The 25757-nt window shown below is 40.8% G+C and overlaps 1 protein-coding gene across 5 annotated transcripts in view; it reads right to left on the bottom strand.

Annotated features, from left to right (window-relative positions):
- espn (espin) overlaps positions 1–25757 on the bottom strand; it is an 81162-nt gene that overhangs the window by 42991 nt on the left and 12414 nt on the right. For all 5 annotated transcript variants that reach the window (XM_056246754.1, XM_056246750.1, XM_056246751.1 and 2 more), the window contains 5 exons: positions 8262–8448; positions 7158–7340; positions 3766–3897; positions 2934–3165; positions 946–1217 (listed from right to left, as the gene is read on the bottom strand). In XM_056246754.1, coding sequence (XP_056102729.1) covers positions 946–1217; positions 2934–3165; positions 3766–3897; positions 7158–7340; positions 8262–8448 — 1006 coding nt within the window. The remainder of the gene's footprint in view (positions 1–945; positions 1218–2933; positions 3166–3765; positions 3898–7157; positions 7341–8261; positions 8449–25757) is intronic.

Raw genomic sequence — 25757 nt, 5'->3', positions numbered from 1 at the left:
GAAATTTCATTTTTGGGTGAACTTATATGTATTTGCTGATCATTTTGTCAACTTTTTAAAGTAAACTTGCATATAGATGCCCTAACAGACATGACCTAAAGTCACTAAATTACAGATTTTGAGAATGAGTCGTTGGGAACTGAGGAGGACATTCTGAAAGTACATTAAGTATAGTATATTTGCGTATAACGTTAAACTCTTATATTTTATAAGACTAAATAAAATGCAATTTTTTAAAGATATTACAACAAGATCAATGTCTTGAAAACATATTTCCTTGAATTGTTATCACTGGTTTACAAATTCTGCTTTGTAGTATTAAAGGGATAGTTCACTTTGAAATTAATTTTTGGTATGTTTTAGCTTACCTCAAGGGCATCCAAGATGTAGGTGTCTTTGTTTCCGCAGTAGTTTCAATTTTGATATTTTTAGGTCAAACCGTTCTTGTCTGTCAGTCATATAATGCAGGTCTATGGTAACTTCCTCAAAGAGCATGCACAGAGAAGTCAAAATTAAACATGACTTAATGACTCGTAAATGTAAGTACACATTGATGGCCTAAGACACGAAACGAGCGGTTTGTGTGAGAAAACGAACAGTATTTATATTGTTTTTACCTCTTGTATCCACAGCCACGTCCAAGTGATCTGAGGGCGCGGGCGCTTCGGTCTGCGCAATGTGTACTTACATTTATGAGTCATTAAATCATGTATAATTTGGACTTCTCTGTGCATACTCTTTGAGGTGGTGACCATAGACCTGCATTATATGACTGACAGACAAGAACGGTTTGACCTAAAAATGTCAAAATTGAAACTACTGCGGAAACAAAGACACCTACATCTTGGATGCCCTTGAGGTAAGCTAAAACATACCAAAAATTAATTTCAAAGTGAACTATCCCTTTAAAGGATGCACAAAACAACTAGAAAATGTATAGCATACCTCTTTTTTGACAGCTTCATTCTCCACTCTCCGAAGGTTCCTCTTCACCTTCAAGTATTCGGCGGACGCTTCCTCCTCAGGTGGTTTGGGTGGGGGGTAGGCAGGTGGCGGGGGTGGTATATGGGAGGAATCGGACGGAGGTGGGGGTGGGGGAAACGTTGGAGGGGGTGGCAGGTGTGAAGGGTCTTTTGCATTCTGGGAGCTTCCTGCTACATCAGGGTTCAGCATGTCCATATAGGTCTGCATGTCTGTAATTGTCGAATCTGCACCTCCTGCAATCAAACATGTTTCTTTAATAATATATATTGATTTAGTCAAACATCAAAAAAATCTTATAGAGTAAATAAAATATAATGTAGTGTAATGTAAAACATTTATGTTATTACCATATTATTATAAAAATTATATTTTCAATGTGATATTTACAACATTATAAATATAGTCTCTTATAATCTTGTCACTAAATTGTTTGTATTCACTGCAGTTTTTTCTACTTTTACTCAGTTAGATGGTGTGTTATTTTTCATGTATCTATTTATTATGTAATTTTAAAATTCTTTCTTTCTTACGTGGATATTTCATTTTAGCCACAGAAGTGAATGACTAACTATGGTAACTGTAATTGTTTCCCTCAATACTAATCCACGCCCACCGAGGCAGAGCTATGGATACTACTATGTTGAGAAATATTTTATATAATATATTATGTAATATATTTTACATAATATCTAATATATTTAACTTATTATTATTATTATTATTATCATTCAATAATATTATTAATTTTCAGTTCTTGTTTAATAAACGTGTTCATTTTATTTATTTATTTTAGTCCTTGGAGTCTGCCACACTTGGAACAACTCATTGCATCTTATTTTAAAGATTAGCAAAATGCATTCTATATTTATGAAAGGTATTCACAGTGCTTACTCCAATCACGATGTCCACCTAATAATTAATATTCACTATACCTATAATAGTCGAAAGTCTGGACACACCTCATTCTTAATTGTTACCACTGTTCGACATTTTAGAATAATAATCATTATAAGTAATCAAAACTATAAACACAAAATGTAAGTATGGGAATGTTGTAGTGGTGAACATTTTTTAAATAAATCAAAAGGTTTTATTAAATTCAGTCATGTGTGTCCTTCAGTCAACTTCTGACTGCTAGTGAAAGTATAAAAATCTATACCACTGTTTCAACTATTCCTGTTTCAAAATGTGTCCACTAGAGGACATTACTGGGAAGGCTCACAGCATGTTTCCTGGGCAATGCTATGGCAACATGGTTCTGAATGAGTTCTGCTTCAGCGAGCTCAGCTTTTCCCACCATTGTTAAGACAATGCTTCAATCATACTGCACTGAGCAAATATGCGCAATGAACATGGGGTATTTTCATTTTAAAGAGAGGAGTTCTATTCAAAACACAGGAATGCAGGAAATGTGAAGAGAACATTTTGTATCAAGTTAATGATACATATGATAAATGGTTCAAAAGGTTCAAAGTATGGGGTTGGTAAGTTTTTTGTTTGTTTTTGAAAGAAGTCTCATATGGTCATCAAGCCTGCATTTTTATCAAAAATACAGTAAAAACTGAATTTATTTTGAAATATTATTACAATTTAAATGAACTGTTTTCTATTTTAATATATTTTAAAATTATTCCTGTGATGGCAAAGCTACATTTTCAGCATCATTACTCAAATCTAGTGTCACATGATCCTTCAGAAATTATTCTAATATGCTGATTTGGTGCTCAAGAAGCATTTTTTAATGTTATCAATATTGAAAACTGTTGTGCTGCTTAATATTAAACCGTGATGCATTTTTTTCAGGATTCTTTGATGAGTAGAAAGTATAAAAGAACAGCATTTATTTGAGACAGAAATCATTTGTAACATTATAAATGTCTTTACTGTCACTTCTCACAGTGTCATATCAAATGACTGATATGTTGGCTATAAATGTGTGTTTCTCTGACCTGTCGGAACTCTTGAGGGAGGCGTGCCACTCCTTTTCTCTCCAGTACTGGATTGGCTGGAGTTTGCAGAGTCGTAATTGGACAGCGAGCTGGAGGGCGAGCAGATGTCAAAGTGGGCTGCAGGGGGGGCTGGGGTGGGCAGGGTGGCGTTGGGAGAGGAGAGGCCCGAGTCAGGTTGCTTATACTCCAGATCTGCCGAAGGGTCGCGTGACAAGACTCTGTGTTCCACACTCTGAGATGAAAGCTAGTGTTATTGTTAGGCATAGATTAGTGGCACTTATTTGGCAGGTTGACCTTAAAGATGCCTGTAACTCTTTAATGAACTCTTTGAGAGTGCTTAAAGGAATAAATTCCTTTTGATAAACAAAAAGTTAATTACAGGCAGTAACAAATGAGATTGCAGCTGATGAGGTGGCAAGAAACCACATCACTACACTGGGGACATGCAATTATTCTCTACACACTCACAACAATCTACTTATAATGTATAGCCTACATGTACAATTAGAGGTGCACTTTGTTGTTCCTTATTAAAGTTTTACACATACAGAAAGGAATAGTACTTAAAATGTGGCTAAAGTTTTGTGCACACAATAAGAATTTAATCTTTTATATTGGTAATCCCATAATTGAACACATTCATTATTCAAAAAATGAATAAAAAGGAATTTACCAGAAACAATATATATATATATATATATATATATCATATTTTGTAGTACTAAGATTGTAAACAGAAATATGAAAGCATATGTGATGAGAATTTAACATTTCTTTTGTTGTACATCCCTTGTTTAAGACTGTGTGTGGTTGTGTTTGTACTGTATCTCACCATGTTTTCGACAGTGCGGAGGTACTTGGCACACTGTTGATGCCCGTTGTATTCAGCTAGGTCTGCTGCTGAGAATCCATCCTGGTCCCGTAATCCCATATCCACTCCATTAACTACCAGAATTTGACAGCACTACACAGAGAAAAACACATTTATATTAACACCCAGATAATCTGGGACTGCTTTATTAAATATATTTACTGCTGTCTGCTAAAGCAAACATTACTACTTCTATTGCTCATTCTTAAGGTTAGGGATATGAACAAACCCTTTTTTAAATTATGGAGCATAATTGGACATCTATATATTATACACCGAGTTTTGAGAAAATGCTGCTTAAATATATAATATTTTTGACTGATTTGATAATGCTTCCAACTATCAGTACTTAGTCAAGTCACCTTCATTTATATAGCGCTTTTTACAATAGAGATGGTTTCAAAGCAGCTTTACAGCGATAATAGGAAATTAATGGAACAAAGATTGTTTTAGTTGTACTGCAGCTCTAGAAGAAAGTCATTGTCCGTTTTTCATTAATTCATTTCAGTTGTAAAAATCATTAGTTATTAACTTAGGGGCAGTGTACACAACACCGTTTTCAACAGAAAACAGATCACTTTTAATTCTTTCTGGCCATTCATTTACATGACAACAGTAATTTGGTGGCCTGAGAACTTAAGTTTGAAGTAGGTTTCAAAGTGCACATTTTTGAAACCAAGTTTTGAAAACGATACCGTCATCATCACCGTGTAAACTTCAAAAACGTAAATCTGTGAAAACGGTGATGGCATGCACATACGTATTTCGTGTTTAGTCTATAGCTATGCGTGTTTGAATGCATATAAGCGTTAGAATTGTCTTTCTTTACAAAGTGACATTGCCAAATTACTTGTCTGGCATGCATAATACAGTGTTTTTAGTCGTTTCCGCAGATCCATGTGGACGGGAATCATTTTGAGAATGTTTTTATCTGTAGAGGGAAAGGGAAGGGGAGGAAGCCAGAGGAGGCCTTCGCAGGGGATAGTCTAGTTGACACGGTCTCTGCTGACACTTCAGGGCTGCGTTGTGTTCGTGTCTAGGCACAGGTCCTTCATCTGATCTGGATACTACAGTGCTACTATCTATATCAATACTTCTATCGATACAATAGTACTCAGCTCTGAGTATTCCACAGCCTCTTACACAGAATTGTGCACATATTTTCGCCTAAACATCATCAGTTAAAAGAGTGTGTGCTCTTCCTGTAGGGTGTGAATGTTTGTCTGTTGACATTTGAGAGTTTGAGAAAGACAGTTGAGTAAAGTATTAGTGGTTTTAAAATATATGCAGTAAAAGGGTACTTTTAATGACAGCTGTCATGCGTTAAGCCCTCAGGTGGAAAACAAGAGACAATACTCTCTGACTGTTTCTGTGCCTCACTTTTTCTGTCAACTACCCTCAGACGGATCATGTTACAATGAATAGTATGCCGTGCTTCTGTGCAAATGTCTATGCTTTCTGCAACCTGCTTTACAATAATCTCATATAAGTTATGACATAAAAACACTTTTGTTTTACTTTTTTTTTTTTTTTACTAATTCTGTATTAAGAATGTATTTATTTTAATAATAATAAATTGTTATTTTAAAGGTTCCTAATTTTGTTTTGGAAGTCTCCTACAATTGTCAACTTGATGTGGTAAACAAAAAAACACAGGAACACAGGAAATAGAAATACAAGCACAAAATGAAAAATAACAAGTGCACTAACAAATCCTTCTGAAAGGCAAATCCCTGCACCACAAACAGTGCAGCTGTGTACAGTGAAGGGGGGTTCTTGGAGGTGGATAAGTAGCTGGCGATGTACAGGGAACTGGAGAAGCCGGCAAAGGGGGGGTGGAGTCCTGATGGACATTTCAGGCAGTGGCTGGGGGCCGACTGACAAATGCAAAGTCAGAAGAGGTGAAGACCCAGATGGAGCTGATGGTGCGACAGCCCAGGGCGATATCGCAGCCCCAGAAGTCCAAGGCCTGCGGACCAAGGTGGAGACGGGAGCCCAGAAGACCGGAGTGAGGACATAGGAGGAGCTGGAGGGAAGGAGGAGCCCAGCAGAGCCGAAGGGGTGGAGGGCTGAGGCACAGCCGGAGGCCCGGAAGTCCACGATGCAACCAGAACCAGGCCCTAGGGATGACGGATCACAGTATAGTCGATGGAGCACAGAGCCAAGGCAGAGCCGACAGGCCAACCTGGAGCCATGAGCCTAGAGGCCTGAGGTGCAGCCTGGTGATCAGCAGCGAGGGCGGAGCAAAAAAGCAAAGCAGGTGAGTCCATGGATGTGGACTGTGCCAGCGGAGAGGATGAGAACAACAGGATGGGCAGAATATAGGGAGGGACTGGGTTGAGAAGGAGAGAATCCGGGGTTGGGGACATGGGTGGGAGCTGGTTCCATGGTCCGAAAGATAATGAGCCAGTGCTCCTTCTCTGGTTCTGAGCTGGACTGCTCAGACGGCGCTGACACCTGGGTGGACCTGTTGACAGGCTCTGGCCTTGGGACGGATCTGGAGATTGGCTTTGGCTCCAGGACAAATTCTGTGGCTGGCTCTGTCTCACTCTGGGCTGAGAAGATGAGTCCCATCTGGACCGGTCAGAGAGATGGCTGGTGGAGGTTGTACTGGTTCCGGGGAGTCGGAGATGATAGTGTATCCTTCAACGACTCCCTCGATGAGGGAGGATCCACATACCCACAAGGCGTAATTGATGAAATCGACGAAGGGGCTGTGATCCTCCCTCAACAGCAGCATCTGGCCAAGGATGTCATCTGCTCCGCTCCAGAAGATGTATTTGAGTGTCTTCATCATCCCAGCATGCCTTGTGGTATAGTCCTAGAAATTGCTCCACATATTCCTCCAATCCTCCCCTTATTTCTTCTTTTTTAAGGTTAGATCTTCTGTCACAACTTTTTGTGGTAAGAAATCATGCACCAAAAAGAATTTAAGTTAAATCGTCTTTTAATAATCAAACTAAACGCGTGTGGAGAAATGTGGAGATTCCATCAAATCCACAAACGAAACAGACGAGAACCGAAAAAAAAAAACTAAAAACTAGGGCCGCCCCCTAATAGTTGGCTAAATGTTAGTAGACTAGAAGAGGCTTAATCGACCAAAATTCTATTAGTCGGTTAGTTGCAGGACAAAAAAATCTTGTGGCGAAGTCACACAGTCTGTGAGGAACAGATAGTTAACGGCGGGCCACATTATTTCAGATTAAACAATTTGTAAGGTTGGTTGCTCTAAATTTGTACCACAATGACTCTGTTATCATATGTTGCATTTAGTTGCATCATATGTTGAATGGCAAGAGAGATGTAAGAAACATTAATGGAAAGTAATTTTCATGGTGATTTCTTTTACATACCTCCAGCTCTCCATTCTCAGCAGCGTCATGAAGAGGCGTACCACCCCAGCTGTCTGTCACTATTTCCCCTCCATGCAGGAGGAGCCAGCTGAGAACCTTGGAATGGCCACGGCTGGCAGCAAAGTGCATGGCACTGGCCCCATCATTGTCTCTGTCAGCTAGACTGATTTCTGTGAAACTCATCTATAGAAGCCAAAAAAAGTGAAATTCACATGAAGTCAGAAGTAGTTTGCACAGATATACTAAAATGTCTCAACACCCCATAAAACACGCCTGATCAAGCATCTACAGATATGATATTACAAATATTGAGACAACCAGCTTAATGGGACTTCAGAATCCTGCTCATCATAGTAGTCCATATGGCATATATGCTATAGTGGCTCAAATGATGCACCTTTAGGTTCAATTCTCAATAACGACAGGAAATGACTGAGGTGCCTTTGAGCACATAACCCCCAATCGCAGCAAATGGCTGCTCCAAATTTTTACAAGTAATTATACAGAATGAAGGATAAAGTAGTAGGTTTTTTTTACAATATAAATCCTTTCAAAGCAGCTTCACATTAATAAGTCAGTAAAATAGCAGTGTCAAAGCTGTAAAGCAGCTTTACAGAAGATTATAGTGTCATTATTATTTAGCTCAATGCTGTTTCAATTCAGTTCAATAACTGTGTTAGTATTGCCAAGTCCATTAATCAAGTTCAATTCAACTATAAGCAGCTATCCATCTCAATTCATTTAAAAAAAAAATTCTCCTCCTATAGGAAAACCACAGAAAACTCAGGAGTTCCTAAGGAGCTAAAGCAGTCCAAAAATGTGAAGTTTTAGTTGTACAACAATAACGAAACAAATAAATTTCTATATTTTTAATTTGAAATGGTCACAGATTTTGATGTTTTTGTAACAGTTGCTTATTTTTGCTGGAGAACTTGTACGTATATGTGGTATGTATGTTTTCAGCAAAGTGAAAATAATTTTCTGTAATAATCAGCATTTTCTCGATAAAGCTTAACTTGTGTTGAACCCGGGAAAATTATATAACAACATATTTTAAATTGTATACATTAAATAATAAAGAACTCATCTAACAAGGCAGCTCACCAGCCAAACAATGACAGTGTTGTGTCCCATTTGGGCAGCAGCGTGCAATGGTGTCATCCCATCATTGGCTCTGATACTTGGCTCCGCCCCACAGTCCTTCACTAGGTACTGGACAACTTCCAGGTGGCCCTCCTGACATGCAAGGTATAGTGGTGTGGCACCATTCTTGGTTTGAAAATTGACAACTCTAAAACACAAAGAAAAACACAAAATCAAGGAAATTATAGCCCTACAATTAAATAATAGGTGATTAGAGATACAAAAGAATGTTTAATGTTGTTTCTATATAAACAGTACCTCTATCTTAGTCACATAAACATCCTTCTTGGTATAAAAATGTGGAACAGCAGCAAAAACCTAACCCATCATAATTATGTGATTTTATGACACGAGACTCTTCAATGTTTTCAATTGCAGCATTGCTGCACATTTTTGTATACTGATATTTCTGATGACAATATCCAGTTAAGACAGCTCTAAGGGCCAGATGATCGACAACAGAAAGCAGCGAGGGGGCCCAACTAGCCTTACAGCTAATTGGATAATATTTTATAATATCTCACCACCATGATACTAGAATATTGTGAGTGTTGAGCCACTGGTTGCTAGGTGGATGCTTGTGGTATTCTGAGTAGTTGTTAGTGTCATGTCTTGTTTTGTTTTTGTTTTATGGTCTTGTTTCATGTCTCTGTCATGTGATTCCCTGTTCTAGTCTTGTGATCCTGCCATGTATCCTGTCCAATCATTGGTTAATTGTCTTGATTATGTCCACAGGTGTCCCTTGTCTTGTCATTTAGCCTTGTGTATTTAAGCCCTCATGTTTGCCTTGTTCCTGGTCAAGTATTGTTTGGTGTAACCATTGTTGGTTAGCCCCATGTCCATCCTTTTTTTGTGTTTGATCGTGTTTTGAATAATATTAAACTGCACTTGGGTTCTGCAAACTTGCCTCCAGTGGATCAATGTTACAGTTAGTATGGCAGTACACACCACTGTGGTTCCAGAGGTCTGGACCTCTGTATTTTTCCGAGGTGTATAATAAAAGTCATAAAATAATTGCCTAATAATAACTGTGCTTTGGTGCTATAAGATATTTTATAACGCCAAGATCTAATGAGCTGATCAGCGCTTGTCAATGTCCAAATTACTAAGATGCTAATGACAATCAAATCAAAGATGGAGGTCATTAGTGTTACTTTACACAGAAGAAGAGCATGAATTCCAACATGCTTCCGTTTTAACAGCCAAAAAGTGAGATGTAAGATAAAACATTTAATATTTGTGTTACAATAAAAATGTTAAACAACCAACAGCGATATCCAGGCATGCAAACAACTCAACAAGAGACATTTTTAGCATACTGGGCATAGGTTAAGAATGAACGTGTGCATGAACTAAAAGATGGTAAAAATAGGTTGACTGCAAAAAAATACAGCATTACTGGTCACCACAAAAAGGTATGTTTTGCATGCTGGTTGCTGGTTTGCTGGTCACCAGCATGGGAAGCAGTAGTGTTGGTGAACCAGATACACCACTTCAGTTTTGCTTGAGAAGAGCACAACTAGTTTATCAGCTACACCAGCACTATAACAGCCCTAACCAGCATAAATGAGCCTGGACCAACATTGAATTTATGCTGGATTTTCCGCAGGGTTATGGTCAGGCACATGCACAGGGGGTGGCTTGGTGGCCAAAGCAGCCGCTCCTTTGCCGTCCTGGGCTAAAGATGCCCCTATGGAAAAGCATTCATTCTCCCAGGTGTGCCTTGTTGTCTTGTTACCCTTTTTAGCCCTGTGTCTATACTGTACATAGCCATTGTCTTTATTTTGTTCTCTGTCAATTGTTGTATGTAATGGTTGCCTTGCTCTCGCCGTGTTCCTAGTTTGGCATTTTGTACCTAATATTAAAACTCCTGCAAATAGATTCCAGTTTCTGCCTACTTTCCATTGTTCCCCTGTAACAATTATCTTTTTGTATATTCACATTATTGATGACAAGATGGCAAAGTCTAAATACCTTTAAATGCTCAATCACATTTTATTCCAAATTTCAAAAAAGGTCCCAAAGATATTGTTGACCCACTGAGACAAATTGATTCAACAGTCCAGTGTTTGCCTTTCTGAGGGGAAGCATCCAGCATTAATGACTGTCCCAGATCCTTCCTCAAAGTCACAAGCAGGAGTTCCAGGAGAGAACAGGATTCTTCCTATAAATACCATAAAGCTCAGCTTTATTTGGACACAGACTGACAAGGCATCAATGAGTCTTTTAAGAGGATCAGCGCTACTTCACTCTCTGTATTCATTCGCTGTAATCACCAGCTCTTTACAAAGGACAAACTATGAGGATTGTTACCAGAGGAAAAGTGATTGTTTTCTCCGTGGCTCATGTCCAACTTTACATAAGTTGCTCTTGTATCCCCTCATCCCCTAAAACAGTGTTTCTCAACCTTTTTGGAGTATTGGACCCCTATAATATCTGAAACCAGCCTCATGGACCCCCCTACCCCTGTTCTCACCCGCCATCCACTGTTTTCTTTCCTATCACAATGATTTTCACAGTTAAACGCTATGAATGCAATATCAGTGAATGCAAGTTAAGTAATTAATATTTTTTTTAATGACTGGCAACTAGAATTGCATCTGGCCATTTAATTTGATTGCATTGAAATGGCACAAAACATTACACAATCAATCACAACAACATTGTCAATTTCAGAACAATATTCTACTGCATTCTGTAAAACATCACATGTCCATTAATGTCCAATTTGAGATTAATATTTTAACAAGATCCATTTGAATGTTACTTTCTTTTGTAAAATGTACACTTTTTTAATACTAAAATTTCATTCTACTGCATTAAAATTACACAACACATGCTTCATATACAACCAATTCTTTGGAACAATATTCTCTTTCAACACATGGAACAGTTTCAACACTGCCATCTATGTAATTTGACATGTCCATCTGAATGTTATTTTACTTGAATCTTTTGTTTAATGTGAAATTTGCACCTGTTTATCACAAATAAGCTTGTGCATCCTGGGGTGAAGTGTAGCAACAGCAGCAATAAGGTTCCTCTCCAAGCTGAGTCTGTTTCTCTGTTTTGTCTTTATGTGTGCCATGGCTGAAAATGTGACCTCACACAAATAGGTTGATCCAAAAGGCAGCAGTTCATACAGAGCTTGTTTCCCAACATCAGGGTACTCCTTTTCAACATTGCACCAAAACTGTGTCAGTGATGTTTCTGAAAACATTATTTTCAAACCCCTATCTGAGGACACATCAATAAGTCTTTCCTGGAGAGTAACAGGAACGGTCTGTGTGCAGGTAGCCACAAAAGGGTTCCTTATCCAGTCAAGTGCAGAATTATGAACCTCAATGTCAGGAAAATATGATCTGAACTCAGAGGAAAGTTTGTCCAAGTGTGCCTGTACTGTCTGCAGAATGCTCACTTTTTCAGATCTCACATTAACAAGGCACATGTCCAGCTGAGGGAAACTACTGACATCCCCATTCTGGCATTTCCGACACCAGAGCTCAATTTTCTTCATGAACCCTGAAACTCGATCATACAGGTGTAGGACGGTTGTGTCTTTACCTTGCAATTTCAAGTTCAAGTCATTCAGCCTGCTGAAAACATCTGCCAGGTAAGCTAAATATGCCAGCCAGCTGTTGTTCTTCAGCAGTGGTGCAAGTGAATGCAAGTGCTCAGAGAGAAAGTCACCGACTTGATCCCATAACTCAAACAGTCTCTGGAGTGTTTTTCCCCTTGAGAGCCAGCGTATATCAGTGTGAAGCAACAATTGCTGGTGTTCAGAATTTGCTCCATCACATAGTTTTTCGAACAGTCTGGCATTTAGAGGTCGGGATTTAATGAAGTTTATGATTTTAACAGCATCATTAAGGACTTCGTGTAATTTGGGGCACATACGTTTTGAAGCTAAAGCTTCTCTGTGAATTATGCAGTGAACTGTCTTAATGCCAGGGTTTACCTGTTTTACGCGTGCGAGGAATCCACGGGCGCGCCCCGTCATTGACGCTGCACCGTCCGTGCAGATATGTGAGCAGCGCTGCCAGTTCAACGAGTGCTCCGTGAAAAAAGAATCCACAACATTAAAAACATCCTCGCCGGTGGTTCTGGCCAGCATTGGCTTGCAGAAAAGAATATGTTTGGTGATATTATCTGTGTCCTTGAAGCGAACAAACGCTACCAGTTGTGATTTGCCACTAACGTCAGTTGACTCGTCTAATTGTAAAGCAAAACAGTCAGACCGCTTTAATTTCTCCACCACTAGCGCAAGGATATCCGCAGACATATCATCAATCCGACGGCATACAGTGTCGTTGGATAAAGGCACCGTTTTAATTGCATCTGCTGCCTTCTTGTCTAACATAGTTTCTGCTAGGATGGCAGCTGCTGGCACAATTAATTCCTCAGCAATTGAGTATGGTTTTTTCGATTTGGCTACAAGCAAAGATACCTCATATGAAGCAAGCAGGGAAGAACTGGTCATCTGTGTTGCCTCTTTTAGTGTGTCTTGACTTTTCCGAAATTCAGAAAGTTTTCTGTAGAAAAAGTCTGCAGATTTACCTACATATGAAGCATGTCTCGTTGTCAGATGTCGCTGTAAATGGGATGGTTTCATTGCGTGGTTAGACAGGACCTCACCACACAAAAAACATAATGGCTGTGGAGGCTCAGTCGTTGTTGTGGTAAACCCAAACATTTTGTAACTGTCTTGATATTGACGTGCTTTTGTTCTGTCCTTTTTAATTCGCTTTTCTGGTGGGCTGGAATTTACTTGTCTTGTGTCAGACCCGCTGGTAGATGGCCCATCATTTTTTTTAAGCCACCTGTCCATGATTGCTGCTCTCCCCTATGCGACAGTTCTCTGACTGAAATCAACGCGCTGTAAACTGGCTAAATTGAGTAAAATGGCGGCAAATCGCGGCAAAAATGAAAATGCACATGAGGTCATTTAAAATAATTTGTAATTTCAACCTTAATTCTGGTTTTAGTAATACTAAAGTAAACAATAAAGCTAAAAATAAATTTAGGATATTTAAAAAAATATATTTTTAAATGTTTTTTCGGACCCCCTACAATTATGTCACGGACCACTAGGGGTCCGCGTACCCCCGGTTGAGAAACACTGCCCTAAAACACCTTTCTCTAGAAAAGTAATGAAAAGAATACAGTTACAGTATGTATCTGTGGCAAGCAGGACGAGGCCAAGGGCCGTGAGAGAATGGCGCAAGGCCAGTGGCATGATTGCTGATGAGCGCCACCTGCTCGCTGCACCGGTCTCATATCTCGTCCGGAGGAGCTTCGGAAGCATAACCGGAGGTGTGACGACAGTGAAGGGACGAGAGATGACCAGGCCTGGACTTTACATTGTGTTTTATGATTTTTAAAATACGTTGAACGTTCGCCGGTTCCCGCCTCCTTCTTCCCATAACAACATACCTTGCAACAGTATCTTCATGTGGATTCAAGATGGACTGTTCAGAATAGCATACTGCCATACTATTCTATTGTTCCAGCAATGTAGTGTATATACTGTGCAAAGAATTTCTATATAACCCTAACCTAACATTTCTATAGTAACATTTAAATCAGAAGTAATGTTATGTAAAATATTTTTAACAGAAAGTTGAATTCAAATTGCTAAATAATATTTACGATTAGGATTGGGCGATATACTGGTAGACACGATTAACCGATAGAAATTTGTCAGCCGGTAGAGATTTTGGACTATCATCCACATTTAAATGCAGGATTAAGTCCATTGAGTAAATTATCGTTCCACGCAACATGACTCACTCCTGAAACTGTTGATTAGCTGCTTTTCCATTGTCTGGGCAGTGCGAGCCAGGGCTAACAGCGTGCCTCAAGCACAGACCCCAAAATCAAGTTGCGTTTCCACTGTCGGGCCAGTACCCCCGCAGCACTACCCTAAAACACGCCCTTAACTCTCCATGGAACAGACGTCACACAACCTCACCGCTTCAACAGCTGACTGAAAACTAGCTAGATCACAAAATAAGCAAGACAGAAGCAAACGTTTGGTCGTTACTTAAAGACTTAAAATTCCAGCACAGATATTTGACCAATGTTTTACAATAGAATTTTAGAGAGACAGTAATTTATTAATTTGTGTGAGGAGTGCACATAAATCATGCTGAATCAAACTGGTATTTACCATTTCACATAAAAAGAGAACACATACCTATTCAGGTGCACCTACTTCAATTTATTTGCGATCACAAGAATGCACAAAACAAGTCCATTAAGGCTTTTAAGTCCAAAGGCTTATACATTTAGAAACATATTGATAAAATATCATGTTTATGTCACATTTCTTTAGACATTTAGAATGAGTGAACATTTATTAATTTTCCACGAAATTATGTGATCTGAGGAGGTTGAGTAATCTCTTCCGTCTCACTATACTGTTATGCTTTCAGCCAGAACAACAGAGGGAGCTCACAGACAGAACGGAAGAGTGTAATTTATCATGTAGATGCATTAGTCGGGTATCAATAAAGGCACAGGGAAGAGAGAGAGAGAGAGAGACGGATAAAACATTAAACCAAATAAATACATGATTATAATCATATATGATTTGTCTATGTTCTTCAAGCAGTCTCTGGTATTTTCCACAAACATTTGTGTATTTATTATCGCAATGGTTACGCATAAGTAGCCTTCAGAATCCCATATATTTTTCAGATATTTTAGTCTTATCTTCAGCATAAAGCATTTGGATTTATTTCGGTTTATTGTGGGCTTTTTTGCTATATTTCTAGCATGATCTGGCAACATGAATGAGTTTTCATCAGGGCTTGTGCCGCTTTTCCTGTGATTTCTTGCAACGCACATTAAAGTAAATGGGCTTGAGCGGCTAAATACACAGTCTCTTCAAGTATTCTAATAAACACAGTCATTTATGTCTTAAGTGAACGTAAACAGTTGAGAAAGAAAACATCTCGGGTTACTTCACTGCAACCCTGTTCCCCGAAAAAGCAAAAACGAGATGCTGCGCGAACAGCGCTATGGGGAAAACGTCTTCATTTGACCGATTGTGAACACGTGTGTGGCAAACACGCCAAAGAATTTGGCTTAAATAACCTCTGATGATGACTTCATCAGAATGCGCACGTCAGAGGGTACAAATAGATGTGTGACAGGTGCGCTCATCAGGTCATTTTGTCTGAAGAACATCCTGAACATGCCCTCAGTGCAGCAATGAAGCACAGCATCTCTTTCCCACTTTTTCAGGGAACAGGGTTACAGTCAAGTAACCCGAGACGTTCCCTTTCAAAAGCTACACTCAAACCGAAATAGTGGCCACAGATACTCTGAGAGTAGCAGGGCATGTGCCTGCTGACATTTTTTTCTGCAGAAACTCCATCACTGAAACAATCTGGCAGTGGACTAGTTCTGCATGATGTATAGTACACCACCTTTCAAAGACATGCCACTTAAGGGCATACATTCTTCTAGTGGAGGGACTTACATCCACTGAAAGTCCAGCATCTCTTAGATGCTTAGATCTTTGAAGATTTCATAACTCAGGCCAGGGATGGAATATCGTCCCCTGCGCCTAAGACAGGAGATCTCTCCTGTTCAGTATCACCCAAGGAGAGCCGTCCGGGGATTATTTCTGAGAACCAGGCTCTGGTCGGCCAACAAGGTGATATCAGCAATAGGCATGACCCTTGTTGACAGACCTTCGCCAGGACTCCCAGGAGCATAGCGATCGGTGGAAACGCATATAGATGCTTCCTGGGCCATGCATGGGTCATGGTGTCCAGACTGGAGGAGTCAACAAGTAGTACAGGGAACATTGTTTCGTAAAATCTTTCCCAGATCTGACTGACTACATCGGGATGGAGCTTCCAATCCCCATGTGTGACCTCCTGTCTGGACAATAGATCTGCTCCCACATTCATGCTTCTGGGAATGTAAATCACCCTGAGGGACAGGAACTTGTCCTGAGCCCAAAGCAGAACCTGCTGCACTTGTTTGTTCAAACGGCGAGAACGCAGTCTGCCCTGGGGATTTATATAAGCGACAACTGCAGTGTTGTACACCCGTACTAGGACATGGTAGCCTCTTAACTGCCAGAGGAAGTATTTCAGGGCCAGAAATACAGCCATCAATTTGAGGCAATTGATGTACCAATCGAGATGACAGGCTCTACAAGATCCCTTGGGCTGGACGGCCATCTAAGACAGCTCCCCAGCAAGTCAGGGAAGCATCTGTTGTTAGCATCCTGCAACGACAATACGCACCTAGAGTGGGACCCAAGGTGAGGAACCGGGGTCTGAGCCACAAAGAAAGGGTACCAAGCCTGCAGCACGTAACCCTTACAATAAACATAGATTTTAAAAAAGTGCACGAAGTGCTCAACTCGTGCGCTTACCATAAGCATGGATTTTAGAAAGGGCACGAAGGTCACCATGCGACTGGTGATTTCTTTGGGCCTTCTGCACATTAGACGTTTCTGTTGTGGCGAGCCAGGGGATTTCCTCCAAGGGCTAATCCTGAGTGCTTCCATAACACCTAGAACACTTTGAAAGTGATGTAAACTTCAAATTTCCTGACCTAGACTCGACACCTGTGGGGGACAGCTGTGCCGCATGGTGAGAGAGTCCTAAACAATCCCTAAATATGTTGTCCTCTGGGCAGGAGAGAGAACGCTTTTCTTGGCATTAAATCTCAACCCCAGAAATACAAGATGTCGAACATCCAATGTCGAAGCACAAGATCTTGAGACTAGGCATGTGCCGGTATCAAATTTTCATGCTACGATTAATTGATTGAGCTTTTATCACGGTAAACGGTATTATCACAATATTTTAATTGCACAAGAGAAGTCAAGTCAAGTCATCTTCATTTATATAGCGCTTTTAACAATGGATTGTTTCAAAGCAGCTTTACAGAGATAAACATATAATTTAAGGTAACAGATTGTTTTGGCGTTATAGCGGTTCTTGAATAATGTTACTTCCAGCTAAAGTTAACTTTGATTGATTCACCTCCGTCGAAATGATCAGACTTTAAACGCGAACCTGTGATTAACGCTGACGGCGTTCACATGCTCATTCAGAATTCTATAGTTATGTGCTTTTTAAAATATGTGCGCAGGTTTGTAATTCATACAACCCAGCCTAAACAAACTACTTTTCTTGCCTATAAATTTTGATACAGAATTTGTTTTATTTTATCACTTCGGGGTACGCGAGCCGGAATTCACAACGCTTTATCTGTAGAGTGGGAAAGGGATCCTCCATAGGGAGAGGATAGTGGATACTTCAGCACTGCATTGTCATCGGGTCCAGGCAAAGCTCCCTCGTCAGATCTGGACACGGCCTGGATCCGGCAGGCTGCGGGAAAACCTCGGGATAAACAAAGACACTAATATTAGCGTAGATGCCATTCTTCTTATGATGTAGCGAGTACATCAAGATTTAAGGGAAGTGTTCCCAGTTCCGGCTGACCTAATCTACACTCACCGGCCACTTTATTAGGTACCCCATGCTAGTAACGGGTTGGACCCCCTTTTGCCTTCAGAACTGCCTCAATTCTTCGTGGCATAGATTCAACAAGGTGCTGGAAGCATTCCTCAGGGAGTTTGGTCCATATTGACATGATGGCATCACACAGTTGCCGCAGATTTGTCGGCTGCACATCCATGATGCGAATCTCCCGTTCCACCACATCCCAAAGATGCTCTATTGGGTTGAGATCTGGTGACTGTGGAGGTCATTTTAGTACAGTGAACTCATTGTCATGTTCAAGAAACCAATTTGAAATGATTAGAGCTTTGTGACATGGTGGAAGTAGCCATCAGAGGATGGGTACATGGTGGCCATAAAGGGATGGACATGGTCAGAAACAATGCTCAGGTAGGCCGTGGCATTTAAACGATGCCCAATTGGCACTAAGGGGCCTAAAGTGTGCCAGGAAAACATCCCCCACACCATTACACCACCACCACCAGCCTGCACAGTGGTAACAAGGCATGATGGTTCCATGTTCTCATTCTGTTTACGCCAAATTCTGACTCTAACATCTGAATGTCTCAACAGAAATCGAGACTCATCAGACCAGGCAACATTTTTCCAGTCTTCAACTGTTCAATTTTGGTGAGCTCTTGCAAATTATAGCCTCTTTTTCCTATTTGTAGTGGAGATGAGTGGTACCCGGTGGAGTCTTCTGCTGTTGTAGCCCATCCGCCTCAAGGTTGTGCGTGTTGTGGCTTCACAAATGCTTTGCTGCATACCTCGGTTGTAACGAGTGGTTATTTCAGTCACTGTTGCCCTTCTATCAGCTCGAACCAGTCTGGCCATTCTCCTCTGACCTCTGGCATCAACAAGGCATTTCCGCCCACAGAACTGCCGCTCACTGGATGTTTTTTCTTTTTCGGACCATTCTCTGTAAACCCTAGAGATGGTTGTGCGTGAAAATCCCAGTAGATTAGCAGTTTCTGAAATACTCAGACCAGCCCTTCTGGCACCAACAATCATGCCACGTTCAAAGTCACTCAAATCACCTTTCTTCCCCATACTGATGCTCGGTTTGAACTGCAGGAGATTGTCTTGACCATGTCTACATGCCTAAATGCACTGAGTTGCCGCCATGTGATTGGCTGCTTAGAAATTAAGTGTTAACGAGCAGTTGGACAGGTGTACCTAATAAAGTGGCCGGTGAGTGTATGCAGCCTAACATTGAATTTATAGAAGTCTATAATGTATTATGTGTATGCTAGGTCAAAGAGATGTGTTTTTAGTCTAGCTTTGAACTGACAGAGTGTGTCTGCTTCCCGGACAATGGTAGGAAGACTATTCCAAAGTTTTGGTGCTAAATAGGAAAAGGATCTCCCGCCTGCAGTCGATTTAGATATTCTAGGTATTATCAACTGGCCGGAATTTTGAGATCGCAATAGACGTGAAGGACTATAATGCGTTAAGAGCTCGCTCAAGTACTGCGGAGCTAAACCATTTAGTGCTTTGTAGGTAATCAACAATATTTTAAAATTTATACAATGTTTAATAGGGAGCCAATGCAGTGTTGACAGAACCGGGCTAATATGGTCATATTTCCTGGTTCTGGTAAGAACTCGAGCTGCGGCGTTTTGAACTAGCTGTAGTTTGTTTATTAAGCGTGCAGGGCAACCACCCAGTAGAGCATTACAATAATCTAGCCTTGAGGTCATGAACGCATGGACTAATTGTTCCGCATTTCCCAATGAGAGCATATGGCGTATTTTAGATATATTTTTAAGATGGAAAAATGCAGTTTTACAGATACTAGACACGTGGCTTTCAAAAGAAAGGCTGGTATCAAATAGCACACCCAGGTTCCTAACCGACGACAAAGACTTGACAGAGCAGCCATTAAGTGTTAGACAGTTTTCTAGGTTATTACGTGTGGAAGTTTTTTGTCCAATAATTAGAATCTCTGTCTTTTCAGAATTTAGTAGTAGGAAATTACTAGTCATCCAATTTTTTATATCAGCTATGCATTCCGTTAATTTTGTGAATTGGTAAGTTACGTTGGGTTTTGAAGAAATATACAGCTGAGTATCATCGGCATAACAGTGAAAGCTAACTCCATGTTTCCTAATGATATCTCCTAATGGTAGCATGTACAGAGTGAACAGCAGCGGTCCTAGTACTGAGCCTTGTGGTACGCCATACTGAACTTGTGATCGATAAGACATCTCTTCATTTACTGCTACAAACCGATAACGGTCAGTTAAGTATGATTTAAACCATGCTAATGCAATTCCACTAATGCCAACATAGTTTTCTAGTCTATTTAAAAGAATGTTGTGGTCAATGGTGTCAAATGCAGCACTAAGATCGAGAAACGGATGGATGGGGGGTATCTAAAAAAACAACAACTTGCATTACAATGTGTAATTGTGATTGTCAAAACATTTGCTAACTAAACAGAATTTTATTAAGTTTAGTGACAACATGTTACAATGTTTACATGGTACAATGACTGGTAGGCTACTGTTTGTATTATTGCTTAATGCAATTTTCACGATTTCAATTCCATTCTTGGATTTGATTTCAATCTTGACTCATTTGGATAAATATTATGTAGGATACAGTAGATAGCCTGCATGTTAATTTTTCTCAAGAAAAATACACTCACCTAAAGGATTATTAGGAACACCTGTTCAATTTCTCATTTAAATTATCTAATCAACCAATCACATGGCAGTTGCTTCAATGCATTTAGGGGTGTGGTCCTGGTCAAGACAATCTCCTGAACTCCAAACTGAATGTCAGAATGGGAAAGAAAGGTGATTTAAGCTATTTTGAGCGTGGCATGGTTGTTGGTGCCAGACAGGCCGGTCTGAGTATTTCACAATCTGCTCAGTTACTGGGATTTTCACACACAACCATTTCTAGGGTTTACAAAGAATGGTGTGAAAAGGGAAAAAACATCCAGTATGCGGCAGTCCTGTGGGCGAAAATGCCTTGTTGATGCTAGAAGTCAGAGGAGAATGGGCCGACTGATTCAAGCTGATAGAAGAGCAACTTTGACTGAAATAACCACTCGTTACAACCGAGGTATGCAGCAAAGCATTTGTGAAGCCACAACACGCACAACCTTGAGGCGGATGGGCTATAACAGCAGAAGACCCCATCGGGTACCACTCATCTCCACTACAAATAGGAAAAAGAGGCTACAATTTGCAAGAGCTCACCAAAATTGGACAGTTGAAGAATGGAAAAATGTTGCCTGGTCTGATGAGTCTCGATTTCTGTTGAGACATTCAGATGGTAGAGTCAGAATTTGGCGTAAACAGAATGAGAACATGGATCCATCATGCCTTGTTACCACTGTGCAGGCTGCTGGTGGTGGTGTAATGGTGTGGGGGATGTTTTCTTGGCACACTTTAGGCCCCTTAGTGCCAATTGGGCATCGTTTAAATGCCACGGCCTACCTGAGCATTGTTTCTGACCATGTCCATCCCTTTATGGCCACCATGTACCCATCCTCTGATGGCTACTTCCAGCAGGATAATGCATCATGTCACAAAGCAAAAATCATTTCAAATTGGTTTCTTGAACATGACAATGAGTTCACTGTACTAAAATGGCCCCCACAGTCACCAGATCTCAACCCAATAAAGCATCTTTAGGATGTGGTGGAACGGGAGCTTCGTGCCCTGGATGTGCATCCCACAAATCGCCATCAACTGCAAGATGCTATCCTATCAATATGGCCAACATTTCTAAAGAATGCTTTCAGCACCTTGTTGAATCAATGCCACGCAGAATTAAGGCAGTTCTGAAGGTTCTCAGTTCTCACATAATGCTGTAAACATACAGAGAGAAATTAAATATTATGGGGTTTTTATTATAATAACAATTATGTGATGACAAGTAAAAATATAATAAATATGTAATATAGTGCACATATTTAGCAAAATACTCCTCTCTATAGCTATTTGTTCTAGTCAACTAGAGGGATTTAATGCTGGTCATTAAATGGCTTTCCTGAGGTAAATGTAACGTTCTCTGACATAATTGTTCTCCTGCAGTTTTATTGACCTCTTTCCGTGGTTGAAAAACACTGATTAATCAATATTATGTAAGAGGCATATTCCTTTCAGTAAGTTGTACTCTATGTATCTTTAAATAAAAAGTAACAGATGATCGGTTTACTTGAACTGAGGCGCTACAGCGATCTGTCACGTCACATTTACAAGCGCAAAAACGGTATTTATTGTCTGAATTTCATAATAAAATGGACAGAACCTGAGAGGTGATATTTTTTTCATATCAAAAGTAACCTGCTCTGTCTAGTGTCTAGTCTGTCAGTGTCAGTGTCCTCTTTGCTCCGGGATTTTTCTCTGCGTGAGAAAATGTATGTGTGGCGTGAGAGCGTGTGAAAGGTGTCATTTAAGTGAGTCTCAAGCTGAATGCGTGAGAGTTGGCAGCCCTGCTTTTAGAAGGGGGATAAATCGTCGGCAGCGTTCCTCCTTCCGCCATGCTTCACACAGTGCTTATACATGTCGGGATTGTTTACATCAGAGTGTGCATGTGTTTTGCGCAGCATAGATATATGCAGTGTTTTTTTAAGCGTTGATGGAAAATAAGATAATGCGCGTTCTAAAAATCTAAATTCGGATCTATTATTTTTCACGGTATTTGGAAGTGTCCTGGATAACAATATCGTACATATTCATTACCGCGATTTATCGCATTACCGAATACCGGCACATGTCTACTTGAGACTGGACCAAAATCAGCCACAAGATTCTTTATTGACAAGAGAACCTACGAGACGGGAGGACAATGTGATCTGAAGAGAGAACGAGAGAAAGGGAAGGACCAGTCTACCACTCCTCAGCCAGATTGACTGCGATATGCAAGACGAGCTCGAAGCACTTTAATGGAGAACTCCATAGTGTTGTGAACGCCATTCTCTCGACATGATTCTCTTTTTTTCAACTGTTTGTTATAGAGTGAGAAAGTCTTTATTCCTGCCTGACAAAACTAACTCCTAGCAAAAGGGATAGTTTGAGAAGAGGTTGAAAAGCACACGGCACACAAAGCGGTTCTGAAGACAAAAGAACCTGATGAGCGCACCTTTCACACGTCTATTTATAGCCTCTGATGTGCAATTTCCAATGACACCATCATCAGAGGTTATGCCACATGTGTTCACAACCGGTCAAATGAAGATGTTTTTCTCCATAGTGCTGTTTACGCAGCATTGTGTGTAGCTTTTGAAAGGAAACACATGTGTAACAGTATATTGGATCCGTGGATTATGTCTCAAAGTGACAAATGTAACAGTTATTGTTCAGTTTGGTTTCATTACCTTCATCATCGGACTAGAACGTGGCAGAAAACTGGACCTCAAAATAAACTAAGTCGCAGCTATCAATGTTGCGCCACAGAGCTGTAAGAGACCGAAGGAAGGAATCATCATTTTTATTTTCCAGGGTGGACGAAAGTATGGAGGACTACGTGGAGAAGTTTCCTAACATCTGCACCAAGCAACGTGCAATGACCTGACCATAATGGAAGGTTTTCGGGAGTGGCTGGGTGAATACCTCTGCTTCCTGATGTCCAAGGGGTACCTGCTGGAGTTTAGATGAATAGGTGAAGCAGATGATGTTGACGAGACAATGAAAAACAGCTGTGATGGGTGATCAGCTTCGGAAGGCCATGGCGGAGACGTTCTGGCCACTCTGGCAGAGGACGTATAGCTCCCCCCCCCCAAAAAAAATAGCGGAGCTATGGGCACAGGCTCAGGGACAGGCTTTGAGGGTTCAGGCGGCGAGGCGGCCATCTTGGCTGGAGGTGAGGGTTCAGTGGAGGCTGACCAGGCGTGAACAGTCTCTGGCTCGGCGGGTATGACGTGAACAGTCTCTGGCTCGGCGGGCATGACGTGATGCGCAGGCTCGGCAGGACTGATGTGAAATGCAGGCTCGGCAGGACTGACGTGAAGAAGCTCAGGCTCGGCAGGACTGACGTGAAGAAGCTCAGGCTCGGCAGGACCGACGTGAAGAAGCTCAGGTTAAGCAGGACTGACGTAACGAAGCTCAGGTTAAGCAGGACTGACGTAACGAAGCTCAGGTTAAGCAGGACTGACGTAACGAAGCTCAGGCTCGGCAGGACTGACGTAAAGAAGCTCAGACTTGGTAAGACTGACGTGAAGAAGCTCTGCAGACATGAAGTGAAGAGGTTCAGGCTCGGCAGATATGACGTGAAGCCACTCAGGTTTGATAGACATGAAGTGAAGCCACTAAGGCTCGGCAGACATGACGTGAAGAATCTCAGGCTCGGTGTCAAAGTCTATTAAGTTAATTTCCTCCAGACCTTGGACCAGGCTGAGAAGATCAGGCTGGTCAGGCAGGACGTGAAGATCAGGCTGGTCAGGCATGACGTGAGGATCAGGCTGGTCAGTCATGACGTGAGGATCAGGCAGGACGTGAAGATTAGGCGGTGATGGTGGTTGAGTGGAGATATCACCTTCAGCCTCACCCACGGTGAAGGTTGAGCCACTCAACCACAGCACATGATCCAGGTACTGAGCAAACGTACCTGGGATCACTGCTGCTGGGGCTTGCTGGTGCAGATGATCATCAAGCCTGTGCCAGAAAACGGTCTTGAGGATGTCATCTGCCCAGTTTACCTCATTTGAATTCTCCAGGAAATCTTGTACGTACCCTTCAATCGGACAGCCATCCTGGAAATAGGTTATCAGCCGATCGGCTGGGGTTAGAAGGAAGCGGGCAACGCCCATGCTTTATGTTATGGTCCGTTCTTCTGTCAGGGCATGGTGCAGGCAGAAGGAGCAGAGGAGTCAGACGTTCCAATAGCAAAGTGTTTACTTACAAATACAACTGACACAGGTACAGACGGGCAGAAGGTTCACACACACTTGATACAAAGTAGAACGGACAGAGGCTGACTGAACAGAAAGGAACTAAATACAAACACAGATAAACACTGGTTAACAGAAAACAGGTAAAGCAGATGATGGTGACGAGACAATGACCAACAGCTGTGATGGGTGATCAGGTGATGGCCGATAGTGTGCAGGTGAAAAACATGAGGGATGCTGGGAAGTGTAGTGCCGTAGAGGTGACAGAGCTGGTGACCGTGACACTTAAGAGTTCCACAACTACTGAAGAACTTTGTTCTCTCCCACCGGACTTGTGTGTGCAGATGAGGTACATGGGGAAAGCAGGCAGTGGACCAAAGCATTGTGAGGCAAGGGAGGGGGGACTCAAAATGTTTCTAAACTTAAAACAAATTTTTGCGTTTGCGTTTTCATTTGTATTGTTGTACAACTTACACAATTATTTTAAGTATAAATCATTATATAGTTTACAATACACAACGTGGTTTTTAATTATATTTTTATGGGGGGACAACCCTCAGAGATCCCAAGCAAGGCATGCTGGGAACTACACTTTCAGTTGCGTCAACATCAAAAATAATTTTCGAGCTAAGCTTGATTGGTCCACATTCGCCCTTCATAATACGTAATAAATAATATTTTAAAAATGCACAGACTTTCATTAATAACATTACATTTTTTGTGTGGTTTTTTACAATTTAATTTTAAAGCTAAATTATAATTGAAGAATTGTGTAAGTCAATTATTCATTTTGCTTACTTATCATCAATAAAGACAACTTCAAAGGACCTTTTTAAAGTATACATCACATTTTTTTGTAATGCACTACAAAAAAACTACCAGAAAAGCTGTCAGTAAAGCTAGCCAGTGTGTGTTCTGCCAATATGCCAGTATGTGTTTCACTCTGTCAAGTGAAAATACAATTTAAACAAAATTGTTTATTTAATTTTTTTCTTTAGAGAGTGTTATTTGCTTTTAGTCAAATCGAACAAATCAGGTTGAATGATTTGATTTTGATTCAGGTTGCATTGTGTTGCTTGCTCTCTTTGTTGACAGAGTACACACAGTCACACACAGGAT

Source organism: Rhinichthys klamathensis, unplaced genomic scaffold (assembly GCF_029890125.1).
Source record: "Rhinichthys klamathensis goyatoka isolate OS25496 unplaced genomic scaffold, OSU_Roscu_1.1 h1tg000040l_1, whole genome shotgun sequence".
NCBI classification, from domain to species: Eukaryota; Metazoa; Chordata; class Actinopteri; order Cypriniformes; family Leuciscidae; genus Rhinichthys; species Rhinichthys klamathensis.
This window is presented reverse-complemented; position numbering and strand designations above follow the sequence as displayed.